The sequence below is a fragment of the Pseudorasbora parva genome, chromosome 4, assembly GCF_024679245.1.
Source record: "Pseudorasbora parva isolate DD20220531a chromosome 4, ASM2467924v1, whole genome shotgun sequence".
In the NCBI taxonomy this organism is placed as follows: domain Eukaryota; kingdom Metazoa; phylum Chordata; class Actinopteri; order Cypriniformes; family Gobionidae; genus Pseudorasbora; species Pseudorasbora parva.
Window position 1 is genome coordinate 17,279,872 of NC_090175.1, and position 24,908 is coordinate 17,304,779.

Genomic DNA, 24,908 nt, shown 5'->3' on the forward strand with positions numbered 1-24,908 from the left:
TTTTAACATTTTATTGCTAACCCTTTTGACAAAATTTTAATTGTGTTGATATAATGCCTCTATATTTGTGACAATATCTAACAATTGACAATGCTTGAGTCACACACAGACTTTCAGCATCCAAAACACAACAATGGTAAAAAAAAAATTTCTTTACACATAATAAGACCATTACAAGTTCAATTGCTGTCATTATTGGGGTTATACTAACAAAAGACAGCAAATAAAATGGTAAAATAAAGCCAAAATAATAAAACAGTTATGATTGCCCTGTGATTAATTTATTCATGCTGCAATGCACTCTGGGAGTACACTTCCTCAGCTCACAGATAGAATTATGTCGACTTGAATGGTTTAAGTAAGCACAACTTGATGCAATTAAGCTAACTTAACTGAGTGTTAAATTCAGCTTACTTGAGAATTTTAAGGCAATCAGTTTCCACACATTCTTCTAGTAAAATGAACAAGCAGACATTAAAAGAACTAGTTAAAAGAACTGTTTTGTTTGAGTTCTGCTTACAAACCCCAACTTATATATGTAAGTTGGCTGAACTTTTGAAATGAGTTACTTGTACTCAAGTTTTTTGGTAAGCTCTACAACTACACAAGTTAACTCTACAAAGTAGTAGTAAGAAGTATCAAGTCAAAAATGATGACCTAATTTTCTTGAAAATTTTGAGGCAATCAGTTTCCACATTTTTTTCTAAGTAAAGTCAACTTATTACTTTTTACAGTGTAGATTTCTAGGCTAGGCAGCTGTATGATATGAACAACAAACACAGGTGCATTTTATTGATGGCATTTTGTGTATAGGTTTAGAGTGTGCAGCTTGGTTAAAGTTGTGGGCCTCAGTTAGGTTGTTAAGTTTGACATTTATTGAGAGTGACGGTTACAGGAATGCCAACTGGTTCAAATGTAACTTAACTTAGTCACTGATAAAGTTGGCATCACTTCTGCTAACGTTAGTAGCACTTGTTACCTCTACAATATTTATTTGTTCCTTTTCAGAGTTGTTTAAGGGCGTATCAGGAATGTCTCAGGCATATCTCATGTCATGTACATCATGTACTTTTAATGCTAATCAAGACCCAACCTATAAAAACTCAGTTTATTTGTTTATAAAGCACCATTAAAATAAAGTATTGACCAATGTGCTGTAAAACAATAAAATTCTGCATAATTTTTTTAACAAAAGGCACAGACAAAAACACCAAGAATCAAAAAACATACAGAAACTCAAGCTAGAAAAGAAGAACTTCATTTAACAATATTTAAAGTTGGGGCCAGACTCATGTGAAGTGGTAAATTATTCCAATGCAGCACAACTATACCCGATCGAGCCTTACAGAGTCAAAGGCATGTATCACCTTTTCAAAATCCTTAAAATAGAGAAATGGCTGTACTGTTGCCATTCATTGTAAAGAAAAAAAGAAAAAAATACAATTCTGTGAACACATTGTGTGTGAAATTTGAATAAATTTTAGGAAAGAAAAAAAGTTGCTTCAGAAACAACTTTAGTCAAGGGTATTGAGGTACATATTTCCACATGAATAATGTGCATTTTTACTAAGTGATGGCACAGAGTACCTTAAAAGATTTCAAATTCAGAATTTTTCCGTTTGCCATAATTAAGAAAACAGACAATGCAACACGTAGGCTACTGTCATCGTGTACGTCACGTACAAGAAAACAAAGCTATTATTTTGATACTGTTGTTCATCAAGTTTTTCAACATATTAAATCGAAACTCTCATTGGTTAATTTTTCTTCAAAAGAAAAAACCTCTCCCTTTAAATGCAAGCTCACCTGCTTTGTTCAGTTAAAGGGTGACATTTAACGGATGACAGGAAGTTGCCTTGCTATACGGATTGACTTGGATGGCCATTTTTTTAACCCAATAATTAAAAAGTAAGTATAAAAAAAAAAATTTCAGTTCTCTGTAGCAATATGAAATAAAATGGTTAAAAAAAAAAACATTTTTATGCAAATGTGAGCTTTTTGTAAATCTTTATGTGTAGAATATATTAATATCCTCCTGAGACCCAAGGAAAAAAAGTGTCTTCTCACTTTTTTGTTTTGTGTGATTTACTACTTCTTTTGGGTAAAAAATAAATGTAAAAATCTACAATTTAGAATTGTTCGTTTTAATTGTAATTTTTCATTTTACAGCATGTCCACTGTAGTGGACCACAGAACCAATTTTTGAAAAGACAGCCAAACTCAGAAAACAAACAAAATGAACAGAACATGGCTGTAAAGTAATATTAATCCAAGAATAAATTCAACATAAAAATATAATTAAATTTGCTTAGTGGTGATTCTCCTGGAAGCATTTTCCCTTATGGTAATGCAGAGAAACATCCTGGATTTGGTACACCTCATGTATGTCTTGCTTTTGCAGCCCTTATTTCTGCACCTTTCAGCATGGTTGATTTCTACCATCTCTGGCATGAGGGTGTCTCCTAGTCTGCGGACAGATGGTTTAATTGGTGGCTCTTACACTTCTTCACTTGTTTCACTTCTATCATCACTGCTGTTCTGGCAGCCAGGTTTAATTTGAAGTCCAGGTACTGTTCAGTGTTCTTCGCTTGTCTGTTAAGTGCTTTGCTGTCAGACTTGTATTGGATCCACGAGTTTGTGATGGAAAAATTAAAGAAGTAAGTAATGTACACGCAATGCCCATTTCTTGGACCTATTTGACATGCAATGTCACTGGTTTGTTGTCATACCATTTTGTGATTGCCAGCTCAGGACTTTTTCTGACCATAGACACTGATGCTCCTCTTCCCTCTTTTTTCATCACCTTGTCGCTTGTCATTTTGCTCTGCTTTGGGACTTCATTATGGTTCCTGTTGCTGCAAGACCCTTGCCAGCAATGCATCCAAGAGATTGATTGTTGTGAAGTATCGGTCGAAAAACAGGTGAATTCCAGTGGGAACAGACTCAACCATACGTAGGACTGCTGCTTGTCCAACTCCCATTCTTTGGCCATTAAATGTACATTATTCTTCCCTTGGTACACTTCAGTATTCCGGCATCAGACCATTTGGAAAAGCAAGGACAAAGACCATTACTACGCACTAGTCTAAAGCGTAGAGGTGAGCATGCATTTGTGGTAGCAGGGCCACGACTTTGGAATACCTTGCCTTTAGAGATTAGGCTGGCCACTTTCTTGTCTATTTTTAAGTCCCTGTTATTTTGTTTTATTTTTTTATTTAGTGTACTGATTACCCTGATATGTCAAACATTTAAATAGGTGGGCCTTTTTACTCTTTTCTGGTTTTATTTCTATGTATGTGTGCTATTTTTGCTCTTCTGTAAAGCACTTTGGTCAGCCTGGGGGCTGTTGGAAATGTGCCATACAAATAAAATTGAACTTGAACTTTAGGCCAGTAGGGTTTGGCTTGCCTGGAACATATTGCCTGGAAAAGGGGCCTGTGAAAGGGATGATTTGCTCATCAATGCAGACAATGCACACAGTCAAGTAATGACCTGCCTTTCCAAAGAATGTCTTTGTTTCTTCTGTTATAGCCAGGTCATCCACATTCTTGAGTGAGCTTCTCAGTCATTTTGCTACTTATAACTTGCACTTTTGTTTTATTGAACTACTAGAAATGAAGAAATTATCCTGGAACTATTCATAATTAATTCATACGTGTTACTCCTCGTTCACAGAGGGTGATGTCTTTCATACTCATCCCTTTCTGTCTCTGTCTAATTCGGTCTGCTCATCTGAGTCTCTTGCATTTTCTTCCTCTTCTTCCCCATCTTCCTGTACATCAGGTTCATCCTCATTGCTCTCCTCATCTGAAAGGTCTAAATCTGAATATCCCTCAACGATCTTTTAAAGAATCCTCCCTGCTTCAGTTCTGTCTCCTACAACATGGAGTCATTAAGTACATTAAGATGGTCCTGATGCCCACTATAACACTATAATTGACATTCATAAAAAGGATAATATTTTAACACACAAACAATTTAACTGCTTTCAAAACTAAGTTAGTTATCTCTGACACTTTAATAAACAATTTTTATATGATAATAATAGTAAAAATAATAATAATAATAATAAAAAACATTAAAAAGCTGTATTTTACATACCTCTTCTTTCCATAAAATGTGCTTGTTCCTATGGCAGCCATTGTGTTTGATTTAGAAGTGTGGTACAGCAATAATGTATGCTTGCTTTTTTTTTTTTTTTCCAGATGTATAGCAAAAAGAAGATAGCAATGGAGTGGAGGATTATTGTACATGTTCTGTGTCTAACTGGTAAGGACCTAGTAGTGAAACTTTTCCCAAAACATTCTGTATCATAGCACTTGAATTACAAAAGACAGGGCTTATCAGAAATCATAATGTTAAAATAAAATTATTATAGCAACAAGAAAGGTGTAACTGTTATGTTCTGTTTAACTCTATGGACTTCCTGTGTTCTTCCTGTCATATGTTCCTTTGTTATCCCTCCTTTGCTATCCCTCCACGAAGGCAGGCCATGAGGGGCTCCCTGAGCTGCCATGGCCAGCTAAACTCCCCGAGCCATCCTGGAGGCTTCCTAGTCAGCCTACAATGCTCCCTGACCCTCCCTCCCTTGTCCATATACGGCACAAGTTTGCGCCTTTTTAGGAACTATTATAACTATTATGCTCTGTCGTGTTCTATGGACTTCCTGTGTTCTTCCTGTCACATGTTCCTTTGTACTATAGTTTTCCCGCCACTCGTCTGTCGTTATGGTCAGTCAGCATTATGTTCCACCTGTTTGTTGTCATACTCATTTGGGGATGATACTCTCTACTCCCTACTTAAGTTCTACCATTTCGGTTACTCCTTGTCCGGTACTGTAAGATGTCCGTGGTGTAATGTTATGTGTACCTCCCTGTTCATGAGGCTAAGCTTAAACTGGGTTTTGCACTTAATGCTTCTCCAATCGTCTTCCTACCCGCACACAGCCCTGATAAAAGGATAGTGAAAAAGAAAGTGACATACATTGTAATGCTTTTCCAAAAATCCTAATTTTTGTCCAAAAATCAATCCAGCTGTATAAAGACAGATATTTAGCCTGTTGGGACAGCTGTCAAAACAAACATTAACTCTTAAAATGGAAAGCACAAATAGGCTTGGTGATGGATAGCTATAGTCTAGCAGTTCAGAATTAATGTCCATAATCAAATAATCAAAATAATAAAGTAACTTGTCTTTAAAGAGACTATATATTATTATTATTATTATTATTTTTTTTTTTTTTTTTTTATTATTTTTTTTATTATTATTATTATTATTATTATTTTTAATTTTTTTTAGATTACCAGTATCTTACCAGCATGCAACTGTCAGTAATAAAGTAACTGTTCTCTTTAAAGAGACAGATTTAGATCCGACTAACTAACTACATTCTAAACTATGGTGTTAAATCTTTAGCAATCTTCTCTCAGCTTCTCTCATTTTCCCTTATTTCACCGTAAACAGGAATCATACATGTGCCTGGAAATGCTGCTCAAGCAAACAACACCAACACCAACACCAGCAGCAGCAGCAGCATTGTATATCGATTCAGTCTAAGCTTCAGCATCAGTGGCACTTTCCAGAGTGACTACTCTAACATCGCCAATAATGCAACCTCAGATCTGAAAAAGAACATCACCTCTGAGGTAATATTTTTGGCCAGTGAGGAATGGTTAAAATTACACTGGAATGCCTTTAACAGAGTGTCTATTCACACCAAGTGCAAATAATGTGCCTTGTTGGCAATGCCTGGCTGTGCCAAAGAAGATTATTAAAACACCACTTGTGATTTAACGTCTTCAGCGGTGCAATCAGTAAAGCTTATGGTTAATGGATTGTTGTTTTGACGCGTTCAACACGGGTTTGAATCTGCCTTTTGCAGAGCTCGCTCTTCTCTCTTTTCTCATCACAAATCACATCGGAAAGGCATTTACTTTTTAAAAAAATTAAGAAATTGATCTAAATGTGGAAATAAAGTGCCAAACAAAATGTTTATTAATAATGTTAAAAACATTTATTGGGGCAGGGAGGGCTTTTAGTGTCCCTTTAAGTATAATAAAAAGAAATAAAAAACATAATTAAGCGTGATTAAATATATGAAGAGCTGTATGGATAAATGTCTTAATCTGTTTGTTAATCTTTTGCAGGTTGAGACACTTTACAGGTCCATAACAAACTTCGAAGGTTTTAACATTTTGCAATTCAGGTAATAAAGCAGAACACTGTAAAAATTGTGATACATTAATTTATACATTTATTAATTGTTTGGCCTTATTTCATGCATGGTTCGTTGGTTGGTTACTTAGTTACTTTGTAAGTCACCCATTAATTTATTATTTGAGTGTTTTCTCCCAGGAATGGGTCCATTGTGACAGATGGAGAACTTCAATTTAGCAATGGCACCAAGCCTACTGTGGCAGATCTGACTCAAATCTTGAAGAATGGGAGCTTCACCTTCGCAATCATTAAGGATTCCATCAATATTACTGACATCACACCACCTCCTGGTCAGTGTGTGTTTACCCATTTAACTTTAGTTCATATTTTCTTATACATATTTTCCTGTTGTTAAATAAGGCCTCAATGTCACATTATGAAAAACTGTTCAACTTTGTCCCATGTTACTTTTACCCAAAGCAACAACACCTGCAGGTCCAGCAGTTACAAATCAAACTGTTGCTACAACTCCAACTCCACCTACTAAAGTTGCAAATATTAGTTTAGTGTTCAAAATTGTTCAAGACTTTAAGGGCATTTACGCCAATCTCAGTCATCCTGACACCATCGATCTGTCAAATAACATCACCTCTGAGGTAATATTTTCGTTCCTATATGGCATGGATGTTGATTACAATAGTAGTAGACACTGGCAATGTTATGTGTTGGCAATATTAAAAACTACAATAGTTTGTTAAACACTTGCATTTTGTCTGTTTTAAAATTCGAAATATCTTGCAGCGATATTTGATTTGAAATACAGAAATGGCTTGTATGCAAGTAATATGATATTTATATGACTATTTATCTATCTTTTACAGTTTTCTCAAATTTACAAGAAGCGGTTTCCAACTTTCCACCGCATGATTATTCAGAAGTTGAGGTAAAACAGTACTTTCAGTTTTGCCAAATGCCTTGATATCAAAATAGATGGATACATGCATTATTATTATTAGTAGTATTAAAGATTGCATTGCTGACTGTTTTAGCTATCAGTTATAAGTCGGGTGACCATTTAATTGTTCCATTTGGTCATTCAGTTGTTTGTTAGTTAATAATCTGACTGTATTTCAACATGGTTGATCTCCACAGCAAGGGCTCCATTGCAGTAGATTCTGTCCTCCAGTTTGACTCCTCAAACAGTAGTGCTCCTAATGCGTCCCAGGTGACAGACACCCTTATTGCGGCAATCGCCAGTGGAAATTTTAGCTTCACATTTAGTAACACTTCCGTCAGTCCTACTGATGTTCCAGATACCAATGGTCAGTGTATTTTACAGATGCATTTTTTTTCATGTTAGATAATTGTGTTACATTGAGAACAATTTAAAGAAAAGATTCTAAATATTCTAAAACGAAATATTCTTGTTTGATGACACACACACACACACACACACACACACACACACACACACACACACACACATACACACACACACACACACACACACACACATCTGCACTCTATTGACCACAACCTTGTAGATGCAAAATGCTGTCTTTGTATTTGAGATTCATTGTATCTTGGTAGTCGTATGAAGTGTTATTGAATTGTGACTCATTTTCTCTCAATTCTCTCAATGGAACAAAAGTAACGACTGCTGCTGCTAATACTTCACCTACGACTGTACAAGCTACAACAGTCTCTCCAGCTTCTGGTCTTGCAGAATATAATATAACCTTCAAAATGAATGAAGTCTTCTCAAATGATCTTTCAAATATGGCATCTGCTCCAGCCGTAAATCTGACAAAAAATGTCACCACTGAGGTAATTATTTTGTCCTTTAAATAATGGTAATATTTCAGTTTAAAAACATTTCTCTTGTTTATCATTATAAAGGTACATTTCTTCTTAACATTTTATTAATTTATTACAGCTTGATAAATTTTACAAAGGCTTCAGGAACTTTAAACGCTCGTTGGTTTGGCGGTTCAGGTAAAATATTATTCAATTCTCTAAATCCACTGTAAAATGGCATCACCACAGCTTGATTTTACATCTGTCTGTTTATTGATTGATTGTTTTTTTGTTTGAGTAGTTTAAATGATAGTAGCTTAGTAAGTCACTAGACCAGTTGTTGCATTACGGTTTTCCCATTCATTCCATTGATAAATGTATGAATATTATCCCCTTGTAGGAATGGCTCAATTTGGGTAGATGGCCTACTTGGATTTTTGAACAACGGCAGTAATCCATCCGTGATAGATCTGGCGATGAGTCTTGCTGATGCCGTGAGAAATGGAAGAGTCAAATTAACAATTGATCCAAAATCTATCACAGTTACAGACTCCACAGGACAATTTGGTCAGTATACATTTATACTTATGTTTTTATATTATAATGTATTACTGATATTCCAGATACCGATGGTCAGTGTATTTTACAGATGTATTTTTTAGTATATGATAATATTTTCCTGTTGTTATTAAGTAAAGCTTCAATGGCCCCATTTCCACCGAAATTACCTGGAACAATTTGTACCAAGAACTTCTTTTCCCCAGACCTGCTACTGTTTGTGTTTCCACTGCGGTCTAAAGTACCGTGAAGTTTAGGCAAATTAGTCCAGTAATGTAGGACTGCGCGAGACTGCCCCTTCCAGTCAGCAACGGACAGTAATCATTTTTGCGCGACACTCTCTGCACCAATAACAAGTATAGAGGACATTCAAGCTCTGCTGCTTATTGTGGTTATGTATTGGTTTACTAAAGAGCTAAACTAAAATGAACAAAACAGCGGAAAAAAAGCACTGACACTAAAGCATATTCTGAAAGCTTGTAAAGCTAGATATAAAATGACAATGTATGTTATTATCAGCAATTACGGACATCGAACATGAGATGCCTAAAACGAACACTTGCCATCAGACAGAAAGAGCAAGACTTATATTTGCAGAATGAGGAACGAACCTCGGAAAAGACTTGAAAATGCCGGTTGAAATAAAATGCTGCGTGAGCTAAACCAATTCAGCGCCCAAGTCCCAGCCTTGAAAGTTCCTAAACTTTGAAAAAGTACTACCTTGAGAGCAGGGCTGTTTGGAGGGGGAAATATTTACCCAGAACTTCATTTAGACCTTAGTTCCTGCGGTTTCTGGGGAAAGTTCCTGCGGTGGAAACATGGCTAATGACACATTATGGGTATACTTTTGTTAAATTTTGTCCCATGTTACTTTTACCCAAAGCAACAACACCTGCAGCTCCAGCAGTGACAAATCAAACTGTTGCTACAACTCCAGCTCCACCTGCAAAACTTGCAGATATTAGATTAGGGTTCAAAATTGTGCAAGACTTTAAGGACATCTACGCCAATCTCAGTCATCCTGACACCATCGATCTGTCAAATAACATCACCTCTGCGGTAATATTTTTGTTCCTATATGGCATGTATGTTGATTACAATAGTAGTAGACACTGGCAATGTTATGTGTTGGCAATATTAAAAATAGAAACTACAATAGTTTGTTAAACACTTGCTTTTTGTCTGTTTTAAAATTCTAAATATCTTGCAGCGATATTTGATCTGAAATACAGAAATGGCTTGTATGCAAGTAATATGATATTTATATGACTATTTATCTATCTTTTACAGTTTTCTCAAATTTACAAGAAGCGGTTTCCAACTTTCCACCGCATGATTATTCTGAAGTTGAGGTAAAACAGTACTTTCAGTTTTGCCAAATGCCTTGATATCAAAATAGATGGATACATGCATTATTATTATTAGTAGTATTAAAGATTGCATTGCCGACTGTTTTAGCTATCAGTTATAAGTCGGGTGACCATTTAATTGTTCCATTTGGTCATTCAGTTGTTTGTTAGTTAATAATCTGACTGTATTTCAACATGGTTGATCTCCACAGCAAGGGCTCCATTGCAGTAGATTCTGTCCTCCAGTTTGACTCCTCAAACAGTAGTGCTCCTAATGCGTCCCAGGTGACAGACACCCTTATTGCGGCAATCGCCAGTGGAAATTTTAGCTTCACATTTAGTAACACTTCCGTCAGTCCTACTGATGTTCCAGATACCAATGGTCAGTGTATTTTACAGATGCATTTTTTTTCATGTTAGATAATTGTGTTACATTGAGAACAATTTAAAGAAAAGATTCTAAATATTCTAAAACGAAATATTCTTGTTTGATGACACACACACACACACACACACACACACACACACACACACACACACACACACACATACACACACACACACACACACACACACACACACAAATGTTATAGATGCAAAATGCTGTCTTTGTATTTGAGATTCATTGTATCTTGGTAGTCGTATGAAGTGTTATTGAATTGTGACTCATTTTCTCTCAATTCTCTCAATGGAACAAAAGTAACGACTGCTGCTGCTAATACTTCACCTACGACTGTACAAGCTACAACAGTCTCTCCAGCTTCTGGTCTTGCAGAATATAATATAACCTTCAAAATGAATGAAGTCTTCTCAAATGATCTTTCAAATATGGCATCTGCTCCAGCCGTAAATCTGACAAAAAATGTCACCACTGAGGTAATTATTTTGTCCTTTAAATAATGGTAATATTTCAGTTTAAAAACATTTCTCTTGTTTATCATTATAAAGGTACATTTCTTCTTAACATTTTATTAATTTATTACAGCTTGATAAATTTTACAAAGGCTTCAGGAACTTTAAACGCTCGTTGGTTTGGCGGTTCAGGTAAAATATTATTCAATTCTCTAAATCCACTGTAAAATGGCATCACCACAGCTTGATTTTACATCTGTCTGTTTATTGATTGATTGTTTTTTTGTTTGAGTAGTTTAAATGATAGTAGCTTAGTAAGTCACTAGACCAGTTGTTGCATTACGGTTTTCCCATTCATTCCATTGATAAATGTATGAATATTATCCCCTTGTAGGAATGGCTCAATTTGGGTAGATGGCCTACTTGGATTTTTGAACAACGGCAGTAATCCATCCGTGATAGATCTGGCGATGAGTCTTGCTGATGCCGTGAGAAATGGAAGAGTCAAATTAACAATTGATCCAAAATCTATCACAGTTACAGACTCCACAGGACAATTTGGTCAGTATACATTTATACTTATGTTTTTATATTATAATGTATTACTGATATTCCAGATACCGATGGTCAGTGTATTTTACAGATGTATTTTTTAGTATATGATAATATTTTCCTGTTGTTATTAAGTAAAGCTTCAATGGCCCCATTTCCACCGAAATTACCTGGAACAATTTGTACCAAGAACTTCTTTTCCCCAGACCTGCTACTGTTTGTGTTTCCACTGCGGTCTAAAGTACCGTGAAGTTTAGGCAAATTAGTCCAGTAATGTAGGACTGCGCGAGACTGCCCCTTCCAGTCAGCAACGGACAGTAATCATTTTTGCGCGACACTCTCTGCACCAATAACAAGTATAGAGGACATTCAAGCTCTGCTGCTTATTGTGGTTATGTATTGGTTTACTAAAGAGCTAAACTAAAATGAACAAAACAGCGGAAAAAAAGCACTGACACTAAAGCATATTCTGAAAGCTTGTAAAGCTAGATATAAAATGACAATGTATGTTATTATCAGCAATTACGGACATCGAACATGAGATGCCTAAAACGAACACTTGCCATCAGACAGAAAGAGCAAGACTTATATTTGCAGAATGAGGAACGAACCTCGGAAAAGACTTGAAAATGCCGGTTGAAATAAAATGCTGCGTGAGCTAAACCAATTCAGCGCCCAAGTCCCAGCCTTGAAAGTTCCTAAACTTTGAAAAAGTACTACCTTGAGAGCAGGGCCGTTTGGAGGGGGAAATATTTACCCAGAACTTCATTTAGACCTTAGTTCCTGCGGTTTCTGGGGAAAGTTCCTGCGGTGGAAACACGGCTAATGACACATTATGGGTATACTTTTGTTAAATTTTGTCCCATGTTACTTTTACCCAAAGCAACAACACCTGCAGCTCCAGCAGTGACAAATCAAACTGTTGCTACAACTCCAGCTCCACCTGCAAAACTTGCAGATATTAGATTAGGGTTCAAAATTGTGCAAGACTTTAAGGACATCTACGCCAATCTCAGTCATCCTGACACCATCGATCTGTCAAATAACATCACCTCTGCGGTAATATTTGTGTTCCTATATGGCATGGATGTTGATCACAATAGTAGTAGACACTGGCAATGTTATGTGTTGGCAATATTAAAAATAGAAACTACAATAGTTTGTTAAACACTTGCATTTTGTCTGTTTTAAAATTCTAAATATCTTGCAGCGATATTTGATCTGAAATACAGAAATGGCTTGTATGAAAGTAATATGATATTTATATGATTATTTATCTATCTTTTACAGTTTTCTCAAATTTACAAGAAACGTTTTCCAAAATTCCACCGGATGATTATTCAGAAGTTGAGGTAAAACAGTACTTTCCTTTGTACCAAACACCCTGTTATCAAAATAGATACGTGCATGATTTTACAAACCCGATTCCAAAAAAGTTGGGACACTGTACAAATTGTGAATAAAAACAGAACGCAATGATATGGAAGTTTTGAATTTTAATATTTTATTCAGAATACAACATAGATGACATAAGGGAAAAATAAGTTGATTTGCATGGCATCAACACATATCAGTGTGGCCAGCAGCCCTATCAGCATGTAGCCCAAGACCCTGCCTTGCTAAGCAGGGCTGAGCCTGGTCAGTACCTGGATCAAAGTTTAAAGTTCAAAGTTCAACCGAGGTCCTGACTCTCTGTGGTCATTTAAAATCCCAGGAAAAAAAGTGAAAAAAGTAGGGGTGTTACCCCGGCATCCTGGCCAAATTGGCTCATTGGCCTCTGTCCATCATGGCCTCCTAATCATCCCCTTATCCTAATTGGCTTTATCACTCTGTCTCCTCTCCACCAATCAGCTGGTGTGTAGTGGGCGTTCTGGCGCAATATGGCTGCCGTCGCATCATCCAGGTGGATGCTGCACATTGGTGGTGGTTTGAGGAGATTTCCCCCGTCAATGTAAAGCGCTTTTAGTGCCTTGAAAAGCGCTATATAAATCAAACAAATTATTAATTATTATTATCAAAAAAGTTGGGACAAGTCCATGTTTACCACTTTGTGGCATCCCCTCTTCTTTTTATAAGAGTCTGCAAACATCTGGGGACTGAGGAGACAAATTGCTCACGTTTAGGAATAGGAATTTTGTCTCATTCTTGTCTAATACAGGCTTTGTCGTATCTTCCTCTTTATGATTACCAAATGTTTTCTATGGGTGAAAGATCTGGACCACAGGCTGGTCATTTCAGTACCCAGATCCTTCTTCTATGCAGCCATGATGTTGTAATTGATGCAGTATGTGGTCTGCTCATTGCCATGTTGGAAAATGCAGGGTCTTCCCTGAAAGAGAAGAATTTTGGATGAGAGAATATGTTGTTCTAGAACTTGAATATACTTTTCAGCAATGATGGTGCCTTTCCAGATGTGAAAGCTGCCCATGCCACGTGCACTCATGCAACCCCATACCATCAGAGATGGTATGGCTTCTGAACTGAGCACTGATAACAACTTGGGTTGTTCTTGTCCTCTTTAGTCTGGATGATATGGCATCCCAGTTTTCCAAAAAGATTGTCATATTTTGATTCGTCTGACCACAGAAGAGTTTTCCACTTTGCCACAGTCCATTTTAAATGAGCCTAGGCCCAGAGAAAACGACTCTGGTTACGACTGTAACCTTAGTTCCCTGAGAACAGGGAATGAGACACTGCATCAGCTGACGCTATGGGGGAACGCCTCCAGCGTGACAGGTGTCTGAACTACTATCAAATCATGGCAATCCTATTGACCGGTGACAGCATATGATGTCATCAAGGTGCAACCAGGAAGTATATAAGGGTGCCTTGCAAACATGACACAAGCTTCTTCGTCTGAAGGGACTGTTTGGCAGCAGGCCTTGAGGCATGGCACCATGATGCAGCGTCTCGTTCCCTGTTCTCAGGAAACTAAGGTTACAGTTGTAACCAGAGACGTTCCCTTTCGAAAGGGAACTTGCGCTGCGTCAGCTGACGCTACAGGGAACGATATACCCACGCCGCCATGCTGAGGGGAGTGCATGCCCACTGGCAGTGACAACTGTCAGGACAAGCAAATTCAATTGAAATGCCTGAACCACTCCCCCTCTGGTCACACTAGGCTGTCAGTGACAGTATTCCCTACGGTCATAGCCCAAGCTATATGCCTAAGATAGGACCTTATCAATCACCTAAGGTCTCTTACCCTTGGCTGCTCAAAGGCCTGGGACCAACTACTTCAACAGAAAGGGTCCCTTTAAAGGAATGTGGCTAGGGGGCACGACGGTGCCCCAGCCAGCCACTATTCGGGAACTCCTTCACCGAATGCCACCATGGAGGCCTGACCTGGCATCACTTATGTGGGACACCCCAGCTTGGCCAACCCTGTCTGTTTGGAAACAGAGCCTCCGGAACTTTGCTTACTCATGAGCATCCAGACTGAGGGACTGCAAACCGGCAGTGTCCTCCTCAAACCGGAACTCGGAGACGGGAATCCTGGAGAGCAGTACTCAGCATAGTGCTTTCTAACCCTTGCCAGCGAGGGGAGTTTTTTCGCCTTGATCCTAGGATCTACTGAACACATATATTACAGGGATGCTCAGGAGGCTGGACAGGCCTACAGGCTGATCTAACCGAGAGGCCCCGAGAGGGGCCTGACCATCTGATCAGGCTCAGGCGGCCGTAAGCTCGCAGACGACCCTCACTGAGGCAGCTCTTAAGCCTGAAGGGACCACGCAGCAGAAATTACAGTGAAAAGACCCGAATTACATACAAATGATTCAAAATTAATATTTACCACTTTATCAACTAATTGCCCACCATTATACATTGGACTTACAGTACTTTATCAACCTTGAATCTGGATATTACCTGTGGCCAAGGTCAATGATATCATTTACTTTTTTGTTCAGTGTTTGTGAGCTTAGGTAATACAATCGATCAATTTGAGGCAGTAACATATAAACAAACAGCCAGAAAACTTGTATAGATGAAAGAGGTAGACAAAGGTTTTTTGAACTTTTCTAAACACAAACTAATCTAACGGACACACATTCATACAGTTACTGGGAAAGGGATGTTTGTTAATGGAAAGGAGTGAAGTACTAAGTGTCTTGTTCAGACATGATTTCTTAGCCATAACCTGAGAATCAATATACTAGTAGTTCAACTATAGTTTGTTAGCTTAGATACGATTTTTACCAGTTCAGCCAGAATGAAGAGTCACGTACTTGCGTTTGAATGCTCCTATGTGCATGGGTTCCTCTTAGGACGGCGTTGCTCAGCTGGTAGTAAGTTATTGTGTTCAGAGGGACGGATAGTTGGTTTTGCAGGGTAAATGCCGGATCCTGGATAGCTTTAGCTGGTTGCAGTCATGGTTTACATGACAGAGTCTCTGAGGCGTGGCTGCACAGACTCCAGGAAGTTTTCTTCGGCGAGGTTCAAACAGAGTTTCGAAGCGTGGTGAAGAGCTCTGGGTAGCTCGGAGGACACTGAGGTATACAGGCAGTAAGGTGGAAAAGCCAGCATGATCAAAGCAGAAGTCACTGCAAAACCATGGCAGTCAGCATAAGCACGAAGCAAAAGCAAAAAGCAAAGACATCTTGTTTGTTCAGTGTTTTAAGCAGGTTTCAAAGTCCATCCTTGAGGGCATCTCCGGCCAATCAGATATTGTTGTGGGCAGGTTCTCCTGTGTACACTTCTCCTGTTCATGCATATCGTTAATCTAATGTCTGATTAAACAATTTTAAGAAACAAACTGTCCTATTGTGATCATAGTATATTTTACACATATTTACCTTGCATCAAAATGATGAGAATCATCTATCCATCACATCAAACCGCTTGCTATTCCCATGATGGGAATAGAAGATTGTAAAGATTCATATGTGATACGTGTCTAGCATACAGAGACACTTCACAAGTTACATGAAAATATACATAATACCTTAGTATATGTTTAAGGTGCGGTTGGGTGTATTAATTCATATTATTGAATTGAGGTTTAAGTTTATTCCTCGTGCATGCATGGTATGAGGTCTTTGTGTGATGTTCAAAGAGCCTTTGGAATGTGCGGGTCGAGGAAGGAGGTGAAGAAGAGGTGTCTGTCTAATGTCCATGTTGATTTCGGGCCCCCAAAAAGCTTTTAGCAACTCTGTGTCCCGATAACGATTTAAATATGTCGGTAATAAATTAGTGGCTTCTTCATTAGGTTACGCCCGCTGTTACATTTGTAGAACAAAGAGGGATCACGTCACGTAACTCATCTTGTCCTTTTGCTTTTTTTGAGATAACGCAGGTAAAGGGGGAGAGATGTTGTCTCTGGGTCATTTTTACATCCTTGATTAGTTTTATGATCGGTTCAGGGAGAGAGGGTCTCTGGAATGCTTTCTTGTGTTGACTCGCTGCTTGAATATATATATATATATATATATATATATATATATATATATATATATATATATATATATATATATATATATATATATATATATATATATTCCTATAATAACTACAAACTCTTTGCCATTTTTCTCTGAGAAACTCCTTTCTGATATTGCTCAACTATTTTTCGCCGCAGCATTGGTGATCCTCTGCCCATCTTGACTTCTGAGAGACACTTGCACTCTGAAAAGCTAATTTATACCCAATCATGTTGCCAATTGACCTAATAAGTAGCAAATTTGTCCTCCAGCTGTTCCTCGTATGTACATTTTACTTTTATGGCCTCTTATTGCTACTTGTCCCAACTTTTTTGGAATGTGTCACTCTCATGAAATCCAAAATAAGCCAACATTTGGCATGACATTTCAAAATGTCTCACTTTCACACACACACACGCACGCACATGTCGTGTTTTCATGTTTTATGGGGACATTCCATAGGCGTAATGGATTTCATACTGTACAAACTGTACATCCTATCCCCTTACACTGCCCCTGCCCCTAAACCTACCCATCACAGGAAACATTCTGCATTTTTACTTTCTCAAAAAAACTCCTTCTGTGTGATTTATAAGATGTTTTCCTCATGGGGACCTAAAAATGTCCCCACAACGACAAGGATTTCGGATATTGCCATCTTTGTGGGGACATTTTGTCCCCATAACGTAGGGATTACCAGGCCACACACACACACACACACACACACATACACACACACACACACACACACACACACACACACACACACACACACACACACACACACACACACACACACACACATAGCTTTCCTGTCTGCTTTAGTTTATCAATTTGTCAACCTGATCTCACAGATTTCCGTGAAATGAACACAGACCCTTAACTCAAAAATCTGGTAATTTCACGGAATCGCCAGAAATTCCGTGATGGGTTCACGGAAGTGATTCCTATGTAAGTCAATGACAGGCAGCATCCGTGGTCCAATCACGGATTCCCAACACACATTTAATTATTTGCATTTGTAAAAGTAGACATGATTCTATGGAAACTACCATGTATTTTTGAGTTAAGGGTCCGTGTGGAATTCTGTGAGACCAGGTTGCAATTTGTATGTCAGATGACCATTTAATTGTTCCATTTGGTCATTTAGTTGTTTGTTAGTTAATAATCTGACTGTATTTCAACATGCTTGATCTCCACAGCAAGGGCTCCATTGCAGTAGATTCTGTCCTCCAGTTTGACTCCTCAAACAGTAGTGCTCCTAATGCGTCCCAGGTGGTAGACACCCTTACTGCCGCAATCGCCAGTGGAAATTTCAGCTTCAAAGTCGATAACACATCCATCAATGTTACTGTTATCCCAGATACCAATGGTCAGTGGATTTTACAAATATATTTTTTTTCCCTTTTAGATACTTGTGTGTTACATTGTGAACCCTTAAGGATAAGACTAAATATGATTTTTTGATCACACACACACACACACACACACACACACACACACACACACACACACACACACACACACACACACACACACACACACACACACAAATGTTATAGATGCAAAATGCTGTCTTTGTGTTTGAGATTCATTGTATCTTGGTAGTCGTATGAAGTGTTATTGAATTGTGACTCATTTTCTCTCAATTCTCTCAATGGAACAAAAATGACGACTGCTGCTAATACTTCACCTACGACTGTACAAGCTACAACAGTCTCTCCAGCTTCTGGTCTTGCAGAATATAATATAACCTTCAAAATGAATGAAGTCTTCTCAAATGATCTTTCAAATATGGCATCTGCTCCAGCTGTAAATCTGACAACAAATGTCATCACTGAGGTAATTATTTTGTCCTTTAAATAATGGTAATATTTCAGTTGAAAAAAAAAAACATTTCTCTAGTTTATTATTATAAATGTTAATTTGTCCTAAACTTTTTATTCATTTATTAAAGCTTGATAAATTTTACAAAGGCTTCAGGAACTTTAAACACTCGTTGGTTTGGCGGTTCAGGTAAAATATTATTCAATTCTCTAAATCCACTGTAAAATGGCATCACCACAGCTTGATTTTACATCTGTCTGTTTAATGACTGATTGTTTTTTTGTTTGAGTAGTTTAAATGATAGTAGCTTAGTAAGTCACTAGACCAGTTGTTGCATTACGGTTTTCCCATTCATTCCATTGATAAATGTATGAATATTATCCCCTTGTAGGAATGGCTCAATTTGGGTAGATGGCCTACTTGGATTTTTGAACGGCACTAATCCATCCGTGAAAGATTTGGCAACGAGTCTTGCTGATGCCGTGAGAAATGGAACAGTCAAATTAACAATTGATCCAAAATCTATCACAGTTACAGACTCCACAGGACAATCTGGTCAGTATACATTTATACTTATGTTTTTATGTTATGATTTAAATATAATTATTTAATTAAAAAAAAAGATTTACAACATCTATACAGAATATGTCAACCCTTAAGGAAGTAAAAGTAACATGAGAATGAAAGAAGTATGAGTAGTGTGGACTGTTGTGTTTACAGTCAGCAAAAGCAAAACTGAATGAATGAATGATGAGGGCTTGGAAGTCCATAGATGATTTAAGATGCTATTAAAGGGGTTTCCAAAGACTAAAATAATCGATAATTAATGTGTATTTCTTTTCATTTCATGTTTACAGCTAACAGATCTCCAGTCCTGGCTAGTATGCTCACAGCTTTGTGGATGACCATAGCATCTCTTCTGTTGTCAGCTGTGATGCACTAATCACAAATGCATGCCACCACAAAATGATTGTGACATCTCTGATATTTTCAGTCACATTCAGAACCAGCAAAGCAAAAAAGCAAAACAAGTCAAGTTATGAGTTAGCTGTAACATTTACTAGTCTTTCTTGCCAAATATAGAGCATGGTGATACAAAAATATATATGTTTCATTATTTTACTTTACCAAGAAGCACATTGTTCCTTATTGTACTCTGAGCTGGAGAAATAATGAGGATCGGTTTACTGAAGCCAAATCTGAACATTCCTCTATGCTGCAAAAATGCCACAGGTGTCGATGTATTAGTTAGATGCTGAAGATCTAATTTCTGTCTTGTTGTTTGTTTGTTTTTTGTTTTTTTTTTGGTAACTAAAGGCATCTTTACACAGCAAACGCGGCACAGAAACAGATTCTGAAGCGGCATAAAATCCCAAAAATGTGCATTTACACAGACCGTTTAATCCTTCTCTGAAGCGGCATAAATCTATTTAAACAGGAATTAAAATCGCGGGTAACAATGCGTTGAACATTATTTAAAACTACAGTTTTAACAAAGTGTTATAAATTAATTTAAAACAAATAATGAAATGTATAAAAAGCACTTTTGATGTTTGGCATAATTCTGTAGGTCTACTGTAATTCTGCAATTCTTCTATTGTAGGCTACAGTATAGTTATTTTATATTTCTTAATAAAATTGTGCCTGATTGACAATGCTATAAAGAAAGTATACATTATTACGGGTAGATTACCGCAGGATTAAAAGTGGTCCAAAGTTTTTTTCAAAGAAACAGAAAGTCACTTTAGAGCAGTCACAACATGTACAGGGGCGTCGCATCAGTGGGGGCTACACCCACTCTTTTCCCGGTGACGGGGTTCAACACCCGCTCTTTTTCGGCAGTTTTTCCGCCATTTTCCACAAACGCCATACTGCAGTCGATCCTCCGTTTCTCTGGCCACTCTGTCCGCGCTCACTGCGACTGCTTCCCCTTCCTTTACATAATAGATATTTTTATAGCTTAATGCTCTTTAAATATGTTGTTGCATTGTGAAAAGCATTTCTAAATTCAGTTAATATTTCCGAAAAACGAAATTTCGAGCCAAAATAACGAAGTGGTAAAAACTACCACCATGCAAATTAAATTTAGCCCTTCTCTCGCAGTTAGTAGGCTAGGCTACAACCCGACTGGGGAACGGTAATAAGCTAAATGTTCGAAATAAATATGCACATAGCCAAATAATAATGATAATTTAAAAAAAATACACAACTTTAAATAAATTCAAATATTCTACAATGTTGCTTAAAGACAAATTACAATACCATAAATGATTTGAGTAGGCTAGGCTATATTTCAAGTTGTTAGGCTGCAGCACTATGCCTAAGGGAAAATCCAAACTTCAGTCTATTTTAATGACATGAAGGACAGCAGATAGAATATATCAGAAAATATAAAATATAATATAAAATACTGGGTTGCATAGTGACTGACGCCGACTGGGTTAAGTAGGCCTATTTACCGTTTCTGAGGGGAAATGTTGCAGTGCGTTGATCTGCCAGTCTCTTTAAATGAAGATTACAAACGGCGCACACTACAGTGGTTAGCTTGACGATGTGAGTACAGAAATATTTTAATTTAATTTCTAGATGGTTCGTCTCCTAGCTGCTTCTTGATTATCACGCATAGTGAGCTGGCTGACAGGCGGTTGTCATGACAATGATGTAGTTTAAGGTGGCACAAGTTCACGTTCATTTACACTGAATCAAAACCGTTTCTATGTCGCCTTTGATACTAGGGGCCGAAGTGGGTCAGACCCAGCATATTTTAAGTCTACTTTAATGCGGCATTGCGTCTTTACACAGAATTTTGAGCAGACACAGACCCGCTTTAGAGCCGCCTTAACTCGGCTGTGTAAAGATGCCTTAACCCCTTAAGTGTCACTGGCCCACCGGTGGGCCCATTTGCCACTGCTTGTTTAAAACAATTATATCCTATATTTATCCTGATCTAATGTTGACAAACTATATATCATTCGAAAGCTTACGAACTCGAGATTCATCCTGTGCAAATCGTTTTGAAATGGGACCTTGCTTTACCATGGAAACTGTGCTCTAAATTATTCCAGCGGGCTCCTCCCCAAGTGGCGTTGTCATGTTTCATATTTATTTAACTAATTTATAATAAAAACTATTCTAATCTTGACAAAACGCATATCGTCGGAAAGGTCTGAGTCTCACGGTTCTATATAAGCAAACTGTTTTGTGATATTTACACAAAAATATATACATTTGACACAGGAAATTGTATTAAAAAATATCAATGGAATTTCAATGACACCCGGTGGCTATTTGTGGTACAGCGCCTAAACAAAATCTCATGGGAACTTAAATTTTTGTGATATTAACTTCAAATTTGGAACAAAAATTGATTAGACATATGGCTTTGATTTGATAGTAATTTTAGAGTACACATTATTTTGTAACATATGTTTATATTAAATATCTAGTACAGTATATTTGATTTACAGTACATTTAAACTTCCATAACTTTTTTAACTTGAATTTTTTGAAGTGATTTCACTTGAGCAATACTCTGCTGACTGCCTATATTCCAAAGTATTCTTGAATTGCAGCCATTTAAGTTTGGATAGTGAATTTTCATGTATAATTTCAAAAAGGGGGGTGACACTTAAGGGGTTAAGATACACTATGTATTTAATCTTTGAGTAATAGCAACAGAAAACATAAGACTTTATAGAAATCGCACAAGTGAAGTGTATATTTAAAGGTTTAATAATGTGATTTAGAATTGACATTGTTTTTTAGTTTTTTCTCTCAATAAAATATATCTTCCTATGTATTAGTTAGATGCTGAAGATCTATTTTTTTGGAACAATAATGGTGCACATGGGGAATCGATGTATTTAATCTTTAAGTAATAGAAATGAAAGAAAAAAGTTCTGTATTATGTCATATGAATTACTATATTTAATAAAATGAAGGGGGAATCCTACTGTTTTATAAGGTCAATGCTTCAAGTATACTTCACAAACAGTCTAAATAATTTATGGTTATTCATCTTCAAAATTAGAAAACCTCAGATCACCCACAATATTGTAGAACAAATACACAAAACATGACATTTACTGTCCTGTAAATCTTTTATATTTTTACAAAGATTTAAAACTCCATGAATCTGAATACAAATAATTAAATCTCCCCTATTTTAACAAAACATAGAGGACAACAAAAAGACAAAACAAGACATGTTAGAATGCCTTAACTATAAAAACTAAGAATACACTGATACAATACTCAAAATAACGTATAGGCTATAATGAAATATCAGCCAAATAATGTTAACAAAGCATACAATAATAATAATAACAAATGTCCAAACCAACAAATAAATGTTTTATTTGTTTCAAACTATTGAACTGCACATATCCCACGATGAACTACCATAAATAATTAATGACAATAATAAATAATGAACATTTTAGTATGGGATCACGTTACAATAACTTTTAATTTGTTAGCATTAGTTATCTACATTAGTTCACTAATGACTTCTACCACAATTATTAATATTAGCGAGTGTTGATCTCAGCATTTACTAGATTTTGAAGATCATTTAGATAATGCACTGTGAGCTAACATGAATAAGAAATGTTTTATTATCTAACATTAATAAATGCTTATTGCTAAGTGTTAGTTTAATGTCAAATTAACACTTGTGTGACCATATGGACATTTTTTATTTTATGAACCTCACGATTGGAACACAACTTGTATAAATGTATGGCTTTGATTTTCTGGCAGTTTTAGAGTTAACTTATTTAAAGTTTTAACCCCAACTTATTTCATAAAATATAGATTTTATATCAAATAATGTTTCTAAATTATATTCATAAACTTAAACCTCTATATTTTTACTTTTCTTTAATGACACCAAACTCTGCTCCCAAGATTCAATGACAGGTTTTTGTGTAACTTTTTTTAAATTCATACACAAGGGTTAACTAAGGTTAACAAATTAGACCTTGTTGTGAAGTATTACTAAGATTATTAGTAGGATCATGGTCCTAAAATTTGTATGCATGGTACAAACTCTGTGCCTAATATAATAGTCAACATTTGTCAATTTTAACTAATAAAATAAACAGCTTAAATATTCAATAAACATGATGCCTTTATATATATATATATATATATATATATATATATATATATATATATATATATATATATATATATATATATATATATATATATATATTTACTAGTGCACTAAATAAATTACAAAAACACCCCAGTTTGAGCTAATAAACCCAATTGACAGCTAGAGATAAAGACATTAGTGAACAGCATACCATCCATGAAAAAGCACCAGAGGTGGTGTGGTTTGTGTTCTCTGAAAGGGTATGAAGCACAGAAAAATATCAAATTAGAATATATGACAATCAGTTTCCAGAGGTGATCAAGACTATATTATGTAAAAGTATTAAATAAAATAGTATTTAACAGCGAAACATAGAGTATTTAATACCGTTTGTACTTGCTGTGGATTTCATAGTAGTAGTTTGTATGGTTGCAATTGTGACAGGTGGGTTAGGCGCAGGTATGTTAGAAGTCAATATTTCCCCTGTAATATAAAATGTGTAGAGCACGTTAAACTTTATTTTAAAGGTTTCAACATTATGCTAATTTGTGTATCATACTTCAAACACTCACCTGCTCTGATACTATCCAGTATGATGTTCAGAGGTATGGTCCCATTCTTAGCGGTTCCATTAAGAACAGATTCTACCTCAAATGAGCTTGGGACTATAGTAGAATTTTCAAAGATAAGAGTCATATCAACTTTAATAGAGCCATGCCTGTAAAAACAAAAACAAAAACAGAATCATTATTGTAACATCTGTCAGCTGTACCCTTAGGTACCAGCAGATGGCAGCCTAATTTGCATAGACTCTGTTATTCTCTGACATCATTTTTTCCCAGTATCTTCTACTCATTAATAGTTAACCTGTTTCACCTGTGTCTTGTTTTTTTTAGTTTATTACCCTTTCTATTTAAATGTCATTTGTCCTGCTTTCTGGATGAAGTCTTGTTTGTTGGTTTTGGTTCGCAGTATCTGTTGGCAAGCAGTTCTTGTTCCCTTTCGAAACGGTGTGTGACACTGTGTGACAGGTGTCAATCTATCGAATCACGGCAATCCTATTGACCAGCAACAGCCTATGATGTCATCAAAGTGTGACCAGGAAGTACATAAGGAGGCCTTACAAACATGACATGAGCTTTTTCATCTTTAGGGACTGTTTTGTCTGAATGCTTCAAGTCAAAAGGTAATCCAAATTCATTTAATTCTGCCTGGGATTAAGAGCGTGCACAGGCAAGCTCTTATGGAGTTGTTTGTTTGTTTGTGTGCAATATGAGCGTTTTTTTCAATCTGAGA

The 24,908-nt window shown here is 36.6% G+C and overlaps 1 protein-coding gene across 1 annotated transcript; it reads left to right on the forward strand.

The window, feature by feature from the left end:
* The first annotated feature begins 4,131 nt into the window (after positions 1-4,131).
* On the forward strand, positions 4,132-21,371 carry LOC137073776 (uncharacterized). Its single transcript, XM_067442484.1, has 23 exons — positions 4,132-4,269; positions 5,464-5,645; positions 6,147-6,205; positions 6,355-6,506; positions 6,637-6,812; positions 7,038-7,099; positions 7,309-7,478; positions 7,808-7,983; positions 8,093-8,151; positions 8,354-8,520; positions 9,395-9,570; positions 9,802-9,863; positions 10,073-10,242; positions 10,636-10,736; positions 10,846-10,904; positions 11,107-11,273; positions 12,148-12,323; positions 12,555-12,616; positions 17,887-18,056; positions 18,393-18,526; positions 18,642-18,700; positions 18,903-19,066; positions 19,369-21,371. The coding sequence occupies exons 1-23, from the start codon at positions 4,179-4,181 to the stop codon at positions 19,452-19,454; spliced, it is 2,880 nt and encodes a 959-aa protein (XP_067298585.1). The 5' UTR covers positions 4,132-4,178; the 3' UTR covers positions 19,455-21,371.
* The last annotated feature ends 3,537 nt before the right edge of the window (positions 21,372-24,908 follow it).